This window comes from Nymphalis io, chromosome 18 (genome assembly GCF_905147045.1).
Source record: "Nymphalis io chromosome 18, ilAglIoxx1.1, whole genome shotgun sequence".
NCBI classification, from domain to species: Eukaryota; Metazoa; Arthropoda; class Insecta; order Lepidoptera; family Nymphalidae; genus Nymphalis; species Nymphalis io.
This window is the reverse complement of record NC_065905.1, coordinates 4,759,306-4,779,398: the sequence shown is the minus strand read 5'-3', so window position 1 is coordinate 4,779,398 and position 20,093 is coordinate 4,759,306. Positions and strand designations below refer to the sequence as shown.

General features: G+C 30.6%; 2 protein-coding genes across 6 annotated transcripts in view; one reads left to right on the top strand and one right to left on the bottom strand.

Moving 5' to 3' along the window:
• The window catches only part of LOC126775553 (histone deacetylase 3), a 398,376-nt gene that overhangs the window by 84,839 nt on the left and 293,444 nt on the right, over nucleotides 1-20,093 (top strand). The gene's annotated exons all lie outside the window — the stretch shown is intronic.
• The window catches only part of LOC126775511 (uncharacterized), a 109,766-nt gene that overhangs the window by 65,305 nt on the left and 24,368 nt on the right, over nucleotides 1-20,093 (bottom strand). For all 4 annotated transcript variants that reach the window (XM_050497493.1, XM_050497495.1, XM_050497496.1 and 1 more), the window contains exons 2-3: nucleotides 5,580-5,647; nucleotides 4,787-4,944 (exon numbers count right to left, since the gene is read on the bottom strand). In XM_050497493.1, the coding sequence (XP_050353450.1) occupies nucleotides 4,787-4,944; nucleotides 5,580-5,630 (209 nt within the window). In that variant the 5' untranslated portion in view covers nucleotides 5,631-5,647. The remainder of the gene's footprint in view (nucleotides 1-4,786; nucleotides 4,945-5,579; nucleotides 5,648-20,093) is intronic.

The window sequence follows — 20,093 nt, the reverse complement described above, 5'->3', positions numbered from 1 at the left end:
AGAAGTTTTGTTTATTGAGGTAATTATAAAGACGGACATATATTAATTTTTCTAAAATTTTTGACAAAACTGGTAAAACAGATATCGGCCGATAATTCCCTGGATCTGTTTTACTTCCGGATTTATAAATTGGCGTAACTTTAGCAATCTTTAGACTTTCGGGGAATTTTCCTTGTGTAAGACATTTGTTAACAGTCAGTAAGATTATCTAGAATAAAGTATTTTATACACTTTATATCTTTTACTCCGATGTTATCGATGCCTTTACTTGTGTTTACGTTCAATTTGTCGATTATTTCACTAACCTCTTTTTTTGTGGTGGGTGCAAATGACTGAATAGTGTTATTTTGTGAATGTGAAAGACTGGAAGTAAGTTTTTGATGATATGATTGGGGTATTTTACTTGCTAAATCTGAACGAACAGTGGAAAAGAAATCATTAAAAAGTTGACAAATGTCATAAGGATCATTTACTACTATATTGGAATCTCGAACAAGATTAGGAGGTATGATATTTATCTTATTTTTGTTATTGACGAGACTGTTAATTAAATCCCACATTTTTCTTGGTCGCTTTTTACATTTTTCAAAGGCGTTGGAATAGAAGTTAATTTTAGCATTTCGTGTAGTTTTGAAAGCTTCGTACCTTTTGGTTTTGAATGTTGTTTCCCTTTCGGTATTTTTAATATCAGCTCTATGTTGGTTCCAGGCAATATTTCGATCACGCAAACTATTCAACACCTCTTTGTTTATCCAGTCTTCTCTGGGTTTATTTAAAATTTTTATTTTTGTGCATTTATTTTCTTGAATTTTAGTCTTAATTAAATTTTCTAATATTTCATAATCGTAGTCTTTATTTTGGATCACAGTTATTTCCATTGATTTATATAAAGCATTATAATCAGTTGCCAAGTATTCATGTGTCTCTCTTTTCTTATCAACTTTGATCTGTTTGATATCTAGGTAAATCTGCTTATGGTCAGACAAGGGGGTATCAAGGAGAGCCATGTGGAAATTCACACCTTCCATATTTGTCAAAACGTGGTCTATAATAGATTTTGTTGTGTGTGTTTCTCTTGTACAAAAGTCTTCATTGAGATTGTTAAGGATTGCATATCCAGCTTCATTTATCATGTTCTTATAGTTATTTGTATTATGGTCATCACTTATCAGGTTGATATTAAAATCTCCAAATATTAAGCATCTACGTTTTTTCTCTAGCTGTTGACTGTAACTTTCTATAAAATCTTTTGTTTTTGTATTAGGTGGTTTATATATAGCTCCAATATTAATTGCATATTTTTCTATATATATCCAAATGTATTCGTTTTCTTCTCTATTAATAACTTCAACATTTTCATGCATAAGACAACTATGAATATATATAGATACTCCTCCCCCAATCCCACCCTTTCTATAACTATATATGTGCGTATAATTTGGAATCTCAAGTAATGATGCATCTAAATCATATGTTACGATTTATTATCAAGTTTAGACGGAATGACGGTTTAAGTATTATTCATAAATATCATAATCATAGTACCAGTAATTAATTTAGATCTGCAAAATAATATATGCTATGTGTGTAATACTAAACGCGTCTTAAATTTGACTTTTTAATTGCTAGTAAAAAACTAGAGTTACCGATTCACTATCTGCCCTGATCTTCATTTTCGAATGGTTAAACATTATATAGAAGAAATCTCTAGTAAGCTTAAGGCCACCCTTTGTGCTGGTCATATTTAAGTTTTTATTATGAAACAGTTCTATTTGCGAAACACCATAAATAACTACTACTTTAAACGGAATTAATTTTATGATGATAATATCTTCCAGATCGATTTCGGCCAAGGCAGTCAATCTCAAGAGAGATTAGCCAACTGTGCAGTACATATTACAGTGTAAAAGTACAAGTGTGTGCGCAAACATAGGTGTACTGGCTCACTTTTAAACCATAAGCCGTATGGGTTATAGTGTAATAGGAAATGTAGTCGATTGATATTTCAAAATAACTGGGCTACTTCTGAGGCAGAAAGTCCAAATATTTTTTTTATTAATTCGACCCCGGGTTTGAACCTAGGACTTCGGGGTCTACAGCCTTATTAGGTAGTTACTGGACCAAGCTTAGAAGCAGTCACAATCGAAGTGATATAATAACTAGTAAGTGGGTGGTACCCGTCGAGCCTTCACTTAGTTATCGGTATGTTTAATAAAGCTTGGTAATAAAATCAGAGAATCCTTAGAGACGTTTTGATTAATGTAAGGAGGAGATGAAAAATTAATTACTGTAGTGAAACTTCTTTGGTTGCGATGAAAGTATTTCAAGGTCGATTTAATTACATTTTTTTTAAATAAAACGTTCTAAGATGAACCATTTATGATAAAAAGTTTTCTTTTTTAACACGTGTATGCACGCGCTCCTTAAGATTCGTAGATAATATAATCTACAAGTATTGGTCGTTATGTAATATCTGTGACAAAATTATAGAACTTCGACAGGCGATAGTTTATAAGCTAATTGTTTAAATATTATTTCATTTGATAACATAGTTAGTCTTAGTATTTTTTTTTAGTTACTAAAGGCTTCTAGCTTTGTCCATAACGAAGTTACAAGGTCTTGAAATACCCTTCAACGGCTCCGAAAAAAAAATGTTATGGCTGTGCCTGACTTGGCAGATATTTATTTGTATAAGATTTTAACTCACACCCAATGTTGAGATAATCTTTGCTTGTTATTGTACATTGTACATAATAATATTATTTAAGACACTACATATTTAAGACACTATTTACATATATATATTTTTTTGTGTAGGTGGATGGGCCTTCCGGCCAACAAATGGTAAGTGGTCAACACCGCCCATAGACATTAGCGATATAAACACCTTTCAAACTGGAATGCAACAATACTAAGTATTTCTTTTTTTTTTTTTTATATTCGCCGGGAGGGCAAATGACTCTACTCCACCTGATGGTAAGTGGTAGTCGAGTCCAAACGCGACGACGGCCAGTACAGACGGGAAAAACGTTCTGTACTAGCCGCCTTCGCCTTGCCGGCCCGCAAGATGCCTCTTCACGCCTCGTTTGAAGGAACCCGGGTTGTAAGAGGAGGTTTATTTCTGTTTAGCGGTAGAATATATAATGAGTAGGTGGTACCAACCCTGGGTAGCACCGTCTTGCACAAAGCCCTACTTAGTAACCGTACCACGTAATATAAACCAAAAATGATTTTGCTCACCTAGATTCTAACTGCTTGAGCTAAATAAAGTTATAAAGCGTCCGAACTATCCGTAGCGCTAAGTTTTAGTTTTATAATATAGGAAATGTTTTTATGGTTTCGTAACCATAGTTGAAACTATTACAAGCTAACACCAACAAAAATCTAGCTGCTTACTACAGGGATGTATCTTTAGGACGTATTAGGCTGGAGGCATATTTTATTTGTGCTTGAGTTAGAGCCTAATATATTATTAGAAGTAACGCTTTAAATATCATACTACCGAATAAAAGATTTCTGGTCTAAATGATAACCAAAGAACGTCTATTTTTTAATCCGGATTTTTCTCATTTATATTCTGGATTATCTCATTTTAAATTGAATACGCGACGAATTGTAATAATTTATAACTGATGAATTAACGATTGCCTTTTAAATGGACCGACGACGTAGACGGAAAATTCATGAATATAAAAAAAAGTTAATTCAAGTTTTTAATCGGTTTCCGCTTAACTTTTAATTCAACGTTATCAAATACTTTTTAATACACCGAAAATTATTTAAAATTAAATGGTGTTGGGTTTAAAAATATATATTGTGTAGAAAATATCGTCGCGATATATTTTTAAGGATTTTGTGAAGTTTAATTTCTGATATGAACGCTGTATATGAATATTTCTTTAATCCGTAATGTTATTATGTGACCTTTCTAAAAGTAGGTCCATAGGGATCCATGCGTAATTTAAATTAAAGATAACTTTTTTCATACATACAAATCACAAAAAAGAATGGGTGAGTTTCGAATAAAATTTGTACCTACTTATATAGTTTTTTTTTTGCTTTTTCAAAAAATATATAAAATATTTTGAGGTTAGGTTGATTTTGTGGATACAAAATTATTTACAAATTTATAAACCAACTTATCTATAGGGACTTTGGATCTAATTATTTCTGTCTTGCAAAGGGTTGGTTGTTTGCTAAAGTAAGTGCTTTCTATTGAACCTTTAATGTCTTATTAAAAGTATAATTACGTACTTACGTGATTCGAATATTCAAAGATTGTTCTATATTTAAAATATAGACACACATATTATGTACATATTGTGATGTAAACACAATTATAGAATAATATATACATAATTACCTCATGAGTCGATTCCAATAGCAGGAGAAGTAAAAAATAAAGATAAGCAAACAAATTTGACCTTGAATTGTCATGTCATGTATCATTGGTCGAAATCTAATATAATGGTCAAGTAATCCATAGTGTTTAGAATTATATATATATAATTCTGATAAATTTCTCTTTTTATGTTATTAAACTCTTTTAATGCATAATATAGAAGAGCATTAATGCAAATCGCATGGAAAACCTATTTAAATCTAAAGTTTGTTTAACTCTTTTCCTCTTGCCATTGGAATATACTGTAGATGAGTTCATGGATCATAGACAGTTGACAAATAAATTGACGTATTGTTAAAAAGATTAAAACGCACGTTTTTTTTTAAAGTTCACTTTGTATAGTTTCTAATGTTTAAAGAATTTATTTTTATGTTCAATATTCACCTTTGTCCAGGACTCTTGCTTTCATTACTAGCGTTGATACTTGAATCGTCGTCTTCTTCTCTAGATGTGGCTGCTGATATAGCTCTAGAGGAACCAGCATTGTTGTCGCTACCATCGTTCTCTTCTCCATCTGGTGTTCGAGTAGTTCCCTCTTCAGCCTGGAAATATTTTTTTTATTTTAGAAAATTATTTTGAGAAGTATGTTTCGATCAGTGTTTGTAGAATTTTGTTCAACACACACTTAAAAAAAAAAAGAAATAAAAATGACAATTAAAATTAAAAAAAAGAAACATTTTAACAATTACTCTTATTTCGCTTTGAAAACGACTACAATAAAGACTGTCTTATTAAGGTTGTATAGCGGTTGTTTAGCAAACAATGATTTCTCTCTTTTTTCCTTATTGATTTTACTTTTAAAAGAAGAAGACAAATAATTGTTTAACTAATCCCTCTACACAAAATTCATAAGCAAAGTTGGTGAACGATTCTCAACAGTCGTCTTGAAGGTTTTTAGTGTATATAGTTACTGATATAAAAATTGTATTTCATTGTATTGCTTATTAATAACCCTCATACGTCACAAAAGACAAACAAAATGTTTCATATCAATACTACGGAGCCAAGATTTAATTTAATTATAAACACAACCTAAAATAATCTATTTTATCATAATGATTGAATACTTCGTTCACTAATTTCTGATAGCTTACAGTTTAAAAATTAATTATCATAATGTCATGGTATTACAAATGTCCGCTGATAAATATACATAGTGATCCATCCCAGGACTTACCTGTACTCTTATAAGTGGTATTCTTTCTTCAATTGTACAAGAAAACATCATGAATATCAACTAATGTCCTAAAAAATTATTTTAAATGTCCAGTCATTTACACTTTACAAGTCTTTACAGGGTTTATTGCGGATGACGGTTAACAATGGATGAAGAACTAATATTCATGTTTGACGATGCAATTGAAAGTTATTTTTAATAAACATTATATTAAAAGATAGATATACGATGAACCATCTAAGAAAATAGTTACGTAGATGGAAGAAGGCTATGATTGGTTAAAGCATTGCATATCATATTTGGCATTGTGATATTAATTGAGACAAATTCCAGGCATAATAAGTGCCATTGGTATACATAAGTATTTTCTAGGCATTATTGCTATAGAATGATACAATATTTTTTTAGAATCATGCAAAAATAAATAGAAGTCAATACAGAAGGTATAGTATAGTAGAAGTATAGTTATCGACGGTTGACCTGACCACCTTGACGGGCTGACCAGTCTAAGAGGGGTACTCACTGATTACGTATTCTACTACAAAAAGCAGTACTTTGTATTACTAAGTTACGTTCTCGTGTATCGAAGTTCCGGAACTTTGCCAAATTTAACAATCTCGTGACTTTCAAGTCGAGACTCGTTACTTGCTTGTCAAAGTCGTATCATGATAATGTTATGTCATGATAATGTAAAGGTAATGATAAGCTTTATTCTGTCACACTTTTATATCATAAAAGTTATCACTACAATATGATATATGTATATGATGATATATATTTTTGTTTCATAAATACATCATTTTACTATCAAAATAAAAATCTGGGTTTTTTGAAATATTCACATGTATTTAATTTGACACGCTTTAACCCAAAATAATATTTGAATTTTATTATATGTTGATAAGGAAGGGTTATTAACGGATAAAAGGATAAGGGTCACATAATAATTGTTATTTAGAAAAGTCCTGGGACGTCTCGGGACTTTGTCTCAATAAAGCCTTGAGTCCCGGGACTTTAAAAATGATGAGACTTCTTAAACTCTAATTACAGCTATAAGGTTGAGTGAGCCAGTGTTATTATAGACGTAAGTCATATCTAAGATTTCGTTTAAGAAGTTGTTTTTACTTTTTCCAGTGCTAGTTTTTATGAGTGAAGGTTAATTTGTTGTACATTAAAAAGAACATAATATGGTATTAATTAAATATTTACAGGATATAATTAATGAGCTTAGGTTAATATCTATGTGTACTATGTACAATTAGATCACTTTCCTAATCACCATAATAAGATAATTTAATATGTTTCTATTCAGAACATGTGTACTTATTTATTTAAAATAGTAGTCGATACACGAGGTAAATGCCTGAAGGTATTATTTACCAGTAAACTGTTAGGCTAATCAGAAATAAATGCAGGCTATAACTATTTGCTAGCCATGGCAATTAAGTCATTATTCCACTTGTATCTAATTGAAATAACTTCACCCACGACATTAATAAAACATTATAAAGCTTTAGTTTCCAATTACAATTAATAATTTCTACATATACATACCATAAGCTGATATAAAAAATAGTCCGTATTAAAAGATTTTTTTTAATATAATATATTATAACGATTATTCAAATACTTTTGAAGTGAAAATTCTTTTAACGCAATAAAAGTTAAATCACAAAGAAGAATCGAAAGCAAGAAGATATTAAGAACTGAAAAGTTTTTATGTTTCATTTTTCTATAAAACTAAATGTTGCATTCTTCTTTGAGATCAAAGACTAACTGCACTGGAGATTATATTGCAAGAGTCTCAGAAAGGTAGAACGTTCCACACAAGCACATCAGGCGCGGGGCTAGAGGCTTCAAGTAATTTTCAATTTCGAGACTTGATATTCATACCCTCGAAACTTGTAGCCGTATATGCTAATTACTGAGCCAAAGGAGCACATAACAGTTCTATCAGCTATACCGAGTTGCTATTTTTGCACACCGTTTTTTTTTTGTGAATATATATAATTTTATCTGCTGTTGTTGTTTATATATTTTTGCACCTATAACCTTTTATGTTAAAGTGAGTAGTCCGAACGTTTTCGAACGAAAACCGGCTTAACTATAATAGATAGGTATGTTAAAAATTTGCATGAAAAACTTTTAGATCCTTAAAATTTCTCGTATGTTTTTACAGATTAGACACAGCTTACATAAATATTAAAATGATATTATGATAACATGATAAAATGTCTACACTGCGTAGATAATTTTATAAAAAAAAATGTAATATTGTTGATATAAAATTATTTAAGAGAAAGCAAAATTGCTAATAGTTTAACTGATTTTGAATGGCTAAGTCCAGATAAAGTTAAAAATAAAATGTTGTATCTTTAACAACATTATATTTCCAAGGGTTGTCTGATCAAAAACATAAAAGAATGAGATTTTTCGATAGAAAAAAAAGGCTAAATGTACTCATATCTTAACATTGTTCTGTTTTTTACGTGTAATGTGTTAGGTTAATGAGACAAAAACTGGATACTTAATTATTTTCTATGTTTAAAATTTATCTCGTTTAATTTGTTGAGATCAAACACGATGACAGATCACGGTCTTAAACAATTTTCATATCGATTGATTAGATGTCACCTGATTAAACAGTCATGAAAGAAATACGATGGAAATCGCTTCAAATGCATTTTTGTAAGCGCACTGGAAGACTTGTGTAAAATACTTTATATTTGAATTCACAATTATTCCATTAACACACACATAAACATTCAAATATACTTTTTTTGTATTAGAAAATAAAATTGTGTAAAATTAGCAATTAATTGTACTCCTTGATGAATGTTGGTCGATACGCATGTGGCAGAGTTCCATTCGACACATATAGGTTTTCTCACGATATTTTGAGTTGACTTAAACGCAAATTATGCATATAAATATTCAGCGGTAATTATTCGTGTTTGAACCCCATACATTCGGTTAAGATTCACGTCTCTAAACCATTGGACAATTCGACTTTCAAGTTTTGTGTAACTTTAAATTATGATTTGAATGATCAAGTCCCATGAGACGAGTTTTATCTTATACACAATAGACTTTCTATTGACATTTTTCTAGAACGAACTTCTTCTTGAAAACAAACAGTTTTTATTTTATTCCAATCGAATCAAGCAAAATATTTTATAGATTTAAAAATTTTATCAGCTCCCAAAGTAAAGTTAGAAAATAATATATACAGTGGTGCAAAAATTTAAAGATATTTTCGTAATAATTCTGCCGTCCATCTACGTCGTCAAAACTTATAATGACTTATTCTCTATAAGAGAGATTGTCATTATAAACAATCTCTTACGTATTTATATTATATCTAAGCATTCTAGAAGTTTTTAACAATAAATAAAAGGATTTCGAAAATATTAAACAAATTTTGTGACTTTGGGTATAATAAAAGGAACGCAAATTAGTTCACGTGATTGAAGGATAATTGCGCGATAATTGCGATAAATTCTATTTCAAAAAGTCTTGTCTTAAAATTGTCCTTTAACTTCTGCTTTTATCCCAAAATCATAAACAAACCGTGCTTTTTAAAATGTTTTCATTTGTTTTGAATAAAACTAATCGATTTTTAAAATTATTTATTGTATATTACAATCGGATCATTCTCAATGTCCTATCAAATAAAAAATGTTTATGAAAGATAGCTTGCATTGCATTCGAAGCAAAAAAACTTCGAAAGCACATTTCAAAGGTAAATCCCAGGTTTCCAAAACGAATACCAACGTCAGTCGTCAGTGTCACGTGTCAAGGGATTCCACTGAGATTTCTCTTGAATAGTGTTTTTTTTAAATAGAATCTTTGGATACATGATATTGTATTTACACTTCATATTCTTTAGAAATAAAAAACAAACATGTGAAGTTAGTTAAATTACATTATTTAGTCAATGAATTGTGATCAAGTTTAAAATTACGCTTTTGAAAATAGATATTTACATATTTATATTTACAGCCATAATTAAAAAATATACAATAAAATAATGTTATTCATATTTTACGGCAAACGAAGCATTGCGAAATTTATTAGAATTTGACTTGTCAATAATTTTGTATTTTTTTTTATTAATCAATTAATAATAAAAATATAATTAAAAAAATATAAGATTTTCATAGATTATACCGTATTATGGAGAAAATATTTATGATTGATGGTTTTCAGCAACAGAAATAACACGGTGAAATTAATTAATTGATTTATTATGATATTACTCTTAAGACTCGGCTTCAAATTAAAGATACTGCTGGTTTGCGACATTTAGTTATCAATCCGTTATTACCTTCAAATCAATATATTAAAAACAAGAGAAAAATTAATTTCGCGCATATTCGACTACACACTTGAACTTTTCCCCTCGAACCAGTTATAACCGGTTCAATGATATCGGATGTTAGAGTTAGGACCATTAAGAAGTGTCTCGGTCCATTTCAGACAGGTGTTGACAACTATTGGGGTGAGATATCAACTGGTTTCGATTTACAACACAAAGCTTTGTAGAAAACATTTTCAATATTCCTTATGAATAAGAGTGTTCACTGCACAATACTGTTTTTTTTTGTGATATTTGATGTTTACATTCCATATAGAAAATCTTTCCTCAAAAACTATTCAACAATCTCAATATTAACTAACATTTGGAAATAACTAAAAATTATTTAACTGTACTTCGTATGGATAAATATTTTTTTATTTATCTGTATCAAGTATAGTAAATTGAAGTGTTTTAAATAATTATGATTTGTTACAATTGATTTCAAAACCCACTAAATTTATTTTTTTACATTCGTAATACATTTTAAATAACGTAACAAAAATTTTTTTTATTCAAAGTTTTCCTTGGTATTGACCAGAGTTCGGACGATCAGCGACTTCTTTAGTTTGTATTCGATCAGCGTTAATATATTTCGTTTGTAATAAAACATAACATAACTTGTACTGTAATTAAAAGCAATACAGTAAAATTGTACCTTGAAAGACATTAATTAGCTCCCATTTTGAAAATAAAAAAATTAATGAGGTTAGGGTCACGTATTTCACATCGATATGGAGACATTTTGATGTTTTTTTAACATCACGTGTTATTAAATCGCGGTATTCTTTATTGTTCAATGATTCTGTACATGATATAGTAACAGGGCTAAATGACCTCTTGAATAATTTCACCGTGGCCAATAACTACTGCGCCGAAGATACTCGCATCATAGTGCATATGTGCTTGGACATGTGTACCAGTTATTCTCTATTATATACGACACGACATAAGAGAGCCAAGACGCTGTTCCAACGGCCTTACTTCAAAATTTTACGTCTAAGAATGCTTATGCTTATATGCTTTAGGGATCCAATAATCTATTTCTAAAGCTTTATAGGCTTGCCATTAGACAAACGAGGCAGGCCGAATAATATTGATTAATAATATTTTTTTTAATTAGTTAAGTATTTTGTCGAAATAAAGAAATAATAATTCTACATAATACATGTTACATTATTTCTTAATTTGGCTCGAATATCGAGAACTGCTTATTAACGTCAAATCATCATTATTAAAATGAAACACGATACTATATTACTATATTGATCATTTTTGCTACTGATATATATGTATATATATATAATAAATGGCAAGGATCCGTTGGCTGCGCCCACTAACCGTCACTGCTCCCTTTTGGGTCTTATTGTGATACTATATAGTCCTTAATCTTTTAAAGTAAATATTTATCAAACACATAAATAAATTTTCAAATCGGACTGGAATATCCTGAGATAAGCATGATGAAACAAACTAGTAGATTACGTGTAAAAAGCATAATTATGACTCTAATTATACTCAATTTTAGGAACATAATGGCCTGCACGCATTATGCTAAAATAGTTACTTATACCATTTTACTTATGACTACTTTGTAGGTTCAAATAGATTCAAAAATGTAAATTTTACTATTCTTAAAACTATTAAACAACCCTTTGAGATATTTGTGCAGAATAAAATGTCGGTTTTTAATGCTTCATTTGCTTAAAATATTCTTAAACTCGCCATCAATTCCTGTCAATTTGGCTTGACATCAGCTTTCTGCGGCTTTATAAGCATCCATGCAATTTTGGGTGCTAAAATAAAAGGTATAAGGTTTAAGGTTGTCTAAGATGGTTCTTAGCACAATTTTACATCGATTCTGTTGAATGTTGACATCAATTTCGATGTAATTTGCCATGAGATTTAGATACAGGGAAGGGGATTTAAATTTATTATTTGTTGTTATTTAAATTTTTATCTTTTTATTTTTCAATGCTTTTGAAAATTTTACATAACGAAATAAATTTAAATTAAATGAAGGTCTTGATGGATTTCTATTGCTGCGGCCATTGACAAATGAATATTTTGTGTGTGTTTTTAAAGACTAATCTCGTAAATAGGAAAAGGTAAGGTAGGTAAGTAAGATATAAACGTAACACGAAATAAAGTAAAAGGTGTTTCTTTAAAGGGTCGTAATATTTATTAGGACCTTCATAAATTGTTTAAACTGTGTGTACTGTTAAGAGTTAACGTATAGCTGAGAAAAACGGGAAATAGAAAACTAAGAATTTCTTGTAATTTTAATTCTGTTAAATTAGTAATTCAATTTATTTCGATCGTTAAGTTTTTTTTATTCGATACTATATATATATATATATATATATATATATATATATATATATATATATATATATATATAATAATGTCCTCCAGACCGATTTCGGCCACGGCGGCCAATCTCAAGAGAGATTAGCCAACTACGCAGGAGATATTATAGTGCACAAGTGTGTGCGCAAACACAGGTGCACTCTCTATTCCCTAACTCTCATAATCCGATGGGACGCCCCCCCCCTCTAATAAAAAAAACTGGGTAGTGTAGGTATAATCATTTTTAAAATCATTTAAACAAAGCAATGACATAGTCGAAATCGTACATTAAGTTACTAAGCCACGCCCTAATCATGTTCAGTTGGTACCGACCCCTTCTATTTCAGTCATTACAAAGGTTAAACTGTGATCATTCGATATATTATGCTCATTTGTTATATCATCTAAATTGAATCCCTTATTGTACTGTGTTTACATACTATAAGTCATTAGTGCCAAAAAAAAATATTACGAGACGGAACGATATGGGATTTTATGGAGGAAACATAGCTGCCGGAAAAATTAAAAAGGAGGTTAATTTTGTGACGTTTAAAAGGATCATCATTAGGAGAAATCATCGGAATCATGCAGGATATATGAATTTAATAAGTATTTTTTATAATAAGAGCTAATGGACCACCTGATGGTAAGTGGTCTACTCCGCCCATATACATTGGTATCGTAAGAAATATTAACCATTTCTTACATCGTCAAGTCACCACCAACCGTGGAAACTAAGATGTTATGTCCCTTTTGCCTGAAGTTTCACTGGTTTTACATTTCCAACTGGAATATAACAATAGAGCATAGTTATTTGGCGGTAGAATATTTGATGAGTAGGTGGTGTCTTGCACAATGCTCTATCACCAAGTAAAGTAAGGTTTTTTTTTTTATATTCGCCGGGAGGGCAAACGACTCTACTCACCCTGATGGTAAGTGGTAGTAGAGTCCAAACGCGACGACGGCCAGTACAGACGGGAAAAACGTTCTGCACTAGCCGCCGTCGCCTTGCCGGCCCGCAAGATGCCTCTTCACGCCTTGTTTGAAGGAACCCGGGTTATAAGAGGAGGGGAACACGTGAGCTGGTAAGGAATTCCATTTTTTGAAAGCGCGACAAAGAAAGGAGTTGCCAAATTTCTTTGTTCGCGATGGAATTGATGTCACAGTTAGGCGGTGACATCGAGAACCAGCTCGCGTGGACTTAAGAAGGAAGGGGGAAGCAGGAATTAGAGAGAATAATTCCTCAGAGCACTCGCCGTGATACAGTCGATAGAAAGCACTCAGTGCTGCTATCTCACAACGCAATTGTAAAAGTTCAAGGGTGTTTGTGAGCTTTACGTCAACAATAATGCGTACGGCACGTCGCTGCAACCAGTCCAAGGCCTCCAGTAGGTACTCAGCGGAGCCATCCCAAAGGTGCGAGCAATATTCCACGCAAGACCGTACCTGTGTTTTGTACAGTAGGCACAGTTAGTAGGCACAGTTGTTGTGGCGTGAAAAAACGCCGCACCTTGTTCAGAACTCCGAGTTTCCGTGAAGCTGTTTTATAATATATATTTATATCTTATAGGTTAATATATATTTGTATCTTATGTAACCAATGCTGGTTAGATTTTCCAGAGAATGAGTTTAGTAAATCAACGAGGAAATGCTGCTAGATTTCTCCCTATCATTCCACGAGGTCATGGTTTGTATATTTGTTTTTTTTTTTTAAATTAATAGTCTAATGTAAATAATTATTAAACAAATGATTAACAAAAACGAAATACTATTGTTTTTATTTCTTTCAAATTAATAACTACATCTAACAGTCTAAACCAAAAAATCTCGTCAGAACATTCCCACATATATTATTCGAGATGCATATAAAGAAAACATCCCGATTTTGTATGGTCTCTATATTATTCAAGTGTGGAAAGACACCTCGTGTTATAGGAAAATCGTCTCTATCAGATTGTGATTACCATACATAATCCTATAAACGTACGATCATAATACACGAAGAGCCAAGTTTCATGCTTTTACATTTTCATTCGCAATGAATGTTATTACTGATACTTACCAATCAGATGTATATGATATTTGGGTAGTAATCAAATTATGTATCAGATATTCAAATAAGCAAAATTACTATAGTATTTAGGATTGATAGCAATTAATTCTAAATATTTTAATTGTAAACGATCCCAGCGAAGTGAAACGAAAAGTCGTCGATTCGATCCTGATCGCTAGAGACGCTCATGTTCTCTATTCATAGCAATTGTTACAGAAAAAAATAGGGATAATAGCAATGAAATATATATTTATTATGTTTATTAGAACTGGAAAAATACATCAATTTTTTTTCATATAATTTTCCAATACAGTTACAACCTTTTTTGTCAAACTGTCTGTCCATCTTTAAGTAGAACCTTTAACTTTCGTATAACTTTTGGAATAGGCATAAAATATTCCTAGGAAGAAGAAAAAAATCTTCATTCACGAATAATTATAACGAAAGACTGACTGAAATCGCGAGCACATCAGCTCGTAATTCATATGAGGCACCATTTACGAACTGCCTCGTTTTCCTGCAAAAAATGGGGCTTAATAAATCGTTGGTTGATATCTGTTTGGTGAATTAAGAGAGCCAGCGAGGCGCTATCATCCCATCGATCGTTTTCAGTTCCTAAAATGCGCTGAAAACTGTACTTGGGATTACGTCATGAAGATATTTGTTGGTCCAAAGAGAATAAGTTGGAAATTACTAGAATTATTGCTCGTGTTAACCATGTTCATATCTAAATAGTATTATCTTAATGTTACAGCTGATATCATAATAGAAAATCAAAGAAGTTATATGAAAGTTACATAAAACAATTTGGAGTTTCAAACAAAAAATCAACAAAATTTGATAAATAGTGACTTTAAATTGTAAATGGGAACAAAACAGAAGGCACTTCAATTTTCTTATCTTAGAAGTTGATGAATACATAACTTGTTTCACTGACGCCTCAATTGCCCTAAAAAAATTTCACCTACCTTCTTACGTAATGTGTATCGTAACGTATATGATAGAAAGTACTACCTTAGATTCCAATTTATGTTAGAATTATATTACTTTATACATAATTATTATACATCTATATAAAGTGATTTAAGTGGTTATTATAGCTCCGTAAATTTGATGAAAAACTGAAATCCTTATTACCTTGTTTGTACGGCAAAAAATAAAATAAAATTCGTTACTCACACTCTCGTACTCGTTTCGTAATCCAATTATGGAAGAATAACGTAATTAAATTAATTCTGATTTTGTAGATTATTTTGAGTAGCAATTTGTAAACATATGTTATAAAAAGATATAAATATTTATTTGTAAAAGCACACTTTCAGCACACATACAAAGCATTTACAAATAATCTTACAGAACAACTATATCTAATATACAAGTTAATTATAAGTGTACATAGCACTTCCAGATTCATAAAATAAAATGTACAAAAAATCATAAGTAAATTAAAAAAAATGTTAAATTAGCTAAAAAATAATTTATAATTTGAATAAATATATTTTTTATAACTTTATATTAATATGCATATAGTTTAATTTAAATGAAAGATAGTTTACGAAACAGGTTCATACTTTACATGAATATATCAGTACTCGTACTCGACCGTTCATAAACTAGGTTTATTTACAAACACACACACACACTCACCAATTATTATGTGACCGTAGATCTCTCACATAAAATTAAAATAAATCCCTCATGCTGAGGGACTAAGTGAATTTATTTAAATTTTTAATTAATAATGTCATAACCACATCTAACTTGGTCATCATTGTCTTGTATTCCTTGTTTTCTTTTCATAGTACCTACCCAGACGAGCTTGCACAAAGCTCTACCACCAGGTAAAGTTAGGTTGTTTTAAATCGATGCAGTAGTTTTCTTCTTATATCAAATCTGTTTATCAAATTTAAAGAGGTCTTACGTATGTCTAAAAACTCTGTAAGAGGATATATTTCCGTAATACAGTATCCTATTACAGTTTATAAGAAAGGTAGTAGAGCTGACCATTCTTGAACCACATTGAGAACGAATTAATAAATCTAGTTAAAAACTTTCCTTGCTCAACTAACAGGTCCACTTTATATATAGCATATCTATCTTTTATATTACTATAGTTTTTGAAAAAATACTTATACATATGCTTTAAACTTATGCTTTGGATAAAAATTTTTACTTGTGTTTAAGAAATAATTCAAAAAATAGAATCAGTATGCTGTGTAAATTGTAAAAGGTAACGTTCAGATCCTGTTTAGATAAAGGTTCACTAAAGGTAAGGGATGACATACAACCCTTGAGCTTTTAAATTTTCTCGTTTATCTTTTCTATTTTCGAACCAAAATTTTGGTTTAGGCTTTATCTTTGGGTCTTTTACCTTATCTCTCCCGTTTCGTTATCCGATAAAGCTAAATAGTATAATTAATCGATTCAGGATTTATATTTAGGATTATAGGATTTATTTAGCTAAATAGGATAGTAATCGTCGGCTTAAGTATATAATTATAAAGATTCGTTTTATTTAAATGTGTACATTATATAAAATATTTAAAAAATATCTTACATAAATTAATTTAGATTTAGCAATGTTGGTTTAATTTTATACAAAATATTAGCCCTTATTTTAATAGTTATAACCCTAGTGTTAATATTAGCTCTTTTTGCTTATGAAAATATTGTTTCGAAGTAGAGATTTTTTGGGAAATATATGTTTTGAATGTCTGTGGTTATATGTATATTTTATGTTAAACTTATATTAAAAGAACTATAGCCAGTGTAGCGATGCGAAGGTATACCGATTTTATTAAGTTCTTAGAAAGTAGAATTTCAATAAAGTATCCTTGGAACTCACTAAAGATCTTTATTAGCTTCAGCGGGAGATGCAATTTTGTGAATTGTTGTACTATTTTACGATTTATTGGGCAATATATCTGCGATTTCGGAGATGTATTTATTAGAAATATATGTTTAGAAACTTTAAAATTCAAATGAAGACGAGCTTACGAATAAATCTCGGATTATGTTCATCCTTTGAGTCAATAAAGTGTTATTATTGAATTATATGAATGTCATTTGTTGAAATTTACGTATCGGATTCAAAGGCTCAAACGTTTAAACGTCTAAGTATTTGCATCTAGATACAAATTGTCAAGAAACAAATAATTTTTTTTAAACTTGTAATAAATATATGAGTTATCGTTAAGTAATATTTTTACATTTAATATGCTCGTGCTTTACGGTGAAGGAAAACATCGTGAGGAAACTTGCATGTGTCTAATTTCATTGAAATTCTGCCTGTAAGGACGGGACTAGGTAAATAAAGTAGATGTTTAAGGTTTGAAGATAAATTTATTACTGCTCTCAATACCATGTGTCAGCTGCTTATATACTACACTACATGCCCTACCAAACAAAAAAAAAAAAATGTTGGATACATTAACATTTTTTTTTAATCAAAATACAATATGAAAAAGTAAAATAAAATTGAATATAATAATAATTAAACAAAATAAAACAAATATGTAAACAAAGGTATAATAATGCAGTGCTGAAATTTAATATCAAATATCATAATAGGTACAGTCATAATCACAAGTCTTAATAAACAATATGTTTAATGATCATTCAACATAAAGTCTTGTCCTATTTTTATGAACAGTTTTTTCTTTACCATTGACTAAAATTACAACATTCGGTGATAAATCTTTAACAACTGTATATGGACCTAAATATAATGGATCAAGTTTGCTAATATTTTCATTTTTAACCAATACTAAGTCTCCTTGTTTATACTCCACTGGGTTTATACTTCTATCATATTTTATTTTTCTTAAAGTTTTACAATTTATGAGGTTTGTTTTAGCATCATTTTGTGACTTTTGTAACCGGTATTTTAGTTCTATTGCATAATCATCAAAATTGTAAATTGGATCTATTGTCGACCTAAGATTACTTGGTAAGTTACATTGTTTGCCAAACACTAATTCGTATGGAGTAAATTTTGTACTCGAGTGTACAGAAGTGTTATACGAAAAACACCAGTAAGGAATCCATGAACTCCATTCCTGACTATGACTGTTAACTTGCATTCTTAAATAAAATGTTAAATGTTTATGACTATTTTCAAGTGATCCTAAGGTCTGATGGTGGAAGGCTGTAGACTGTAATTGACTTATATTTAAAATTTTACAAACCTCTTCCATTGTAGAATTTATAAATTCAGTTCCTCTATCGGTCACGATCTGCCGAGGGATGCCATATCTAAGTATAAAATTATTTACTAGAGTTGTAGCTACTGTGCGCGCATCCTTACCTGCTATCGGATATGCCTCGACATATTTGGTGAGGTCGCATTGGAGCGTTAAAATGTAATTATAATTATTATCTCTTGTCAATGGACCTACCAAATCTAAATAAATCTTATCAAAAGCTGAATTTCCACAGTCCGTTATGGTCATAGGTTCTTTTATGGTATTTAAATATTTATAACGTTGACATTTACTACATTTTTTTACAAAAAGCTTAACATCATGCTCTAATCCTGGCCAAAAATATTTTTTACGAATGTTATTTAACATACGTCTTATTCCTGCGTGTCCGCTAGTGGGCAGGATATGATAATCGTTTAATATAACTCTTTTCGTATCGTCGTCTATAATTTTTGTAACTCCTTTAATTACGCATAAACGGGGTCCGGACCACTTACGCATTTTATTAATAACCTGAGCTAGCTCTTTAATTATTTGAAAATTATTCTCATCTTTTATTACATATAACGTATTTATTTTTAAATCGATACAAAATGATTCCATTTCCCTCACAGAGACAGCTCGTGTACACTGGGATTGGGTAAACAGTTTCACAAAAATTGTACGATTTGACGACGAGTATGCATAATCACCACGCTCTAATGATACGCATTTTTTAAACTTTCTCCATTCTTCTTCATTCACAAATACCAACTCCGTGTAATACTTCGGTAGTTTTAACATCTCTACAACTCTTGGGTGATCAGTCCAATCGTCAGTAGAAATATTAGAAACCGAAGTAGAATTACAAGGTTTTTCATCAAGCTTCTTCTTTTGTGCCCTTGTGAGTACTGACAAAATATGATCATTCATCGCCTTTAATTCTTCACTACTAATTTCTATGCGTGACAATGCATCTGCAGCTACATTATCACACCCTTTCACATAAGTAACCTTAAAATCATACTCTTCAAGTATTAGCCGAAATTTTAACAATCTACTGGAAGGATCTGTCATATTGTATAAAAATATTAAGGGTCTATGATCCGTTTCTATAATGAACTTTCGTCCATAGAGATACGGTCTAAAATATTTAACAGACCAAACAATCGCTAAAAGCTCTTTCTCAATCGTTGGATACCTACGTTCAGCTTTATTTAAACTACGACTGGCGTAAGCTATTGGTCTACGATCAGCATTACATAAAATCGAACCTATTGCATACCCTGAGGCGTCTGTCTGTAGTATAAATGTGTTATTATAATCGAAAATAGGATATTGTAATATTGGAGGGCTCATTAACATTTCTTTTAAAGTACTAAATGATTTTTGACAGTTTTTATCCCAATTAAATATTACATTTTTACGACATAAATCATTTAATGGAATACAGATTTGGGCGAAATTCGGAATAAACTTTCGATAATAGTTCGCAAAGGCTACAAATCGTTTGAGCTCGTCTACGTTTTTAGGAACCGGATAATTAATTAACGCCTTAATTTTTTCTGGATCTG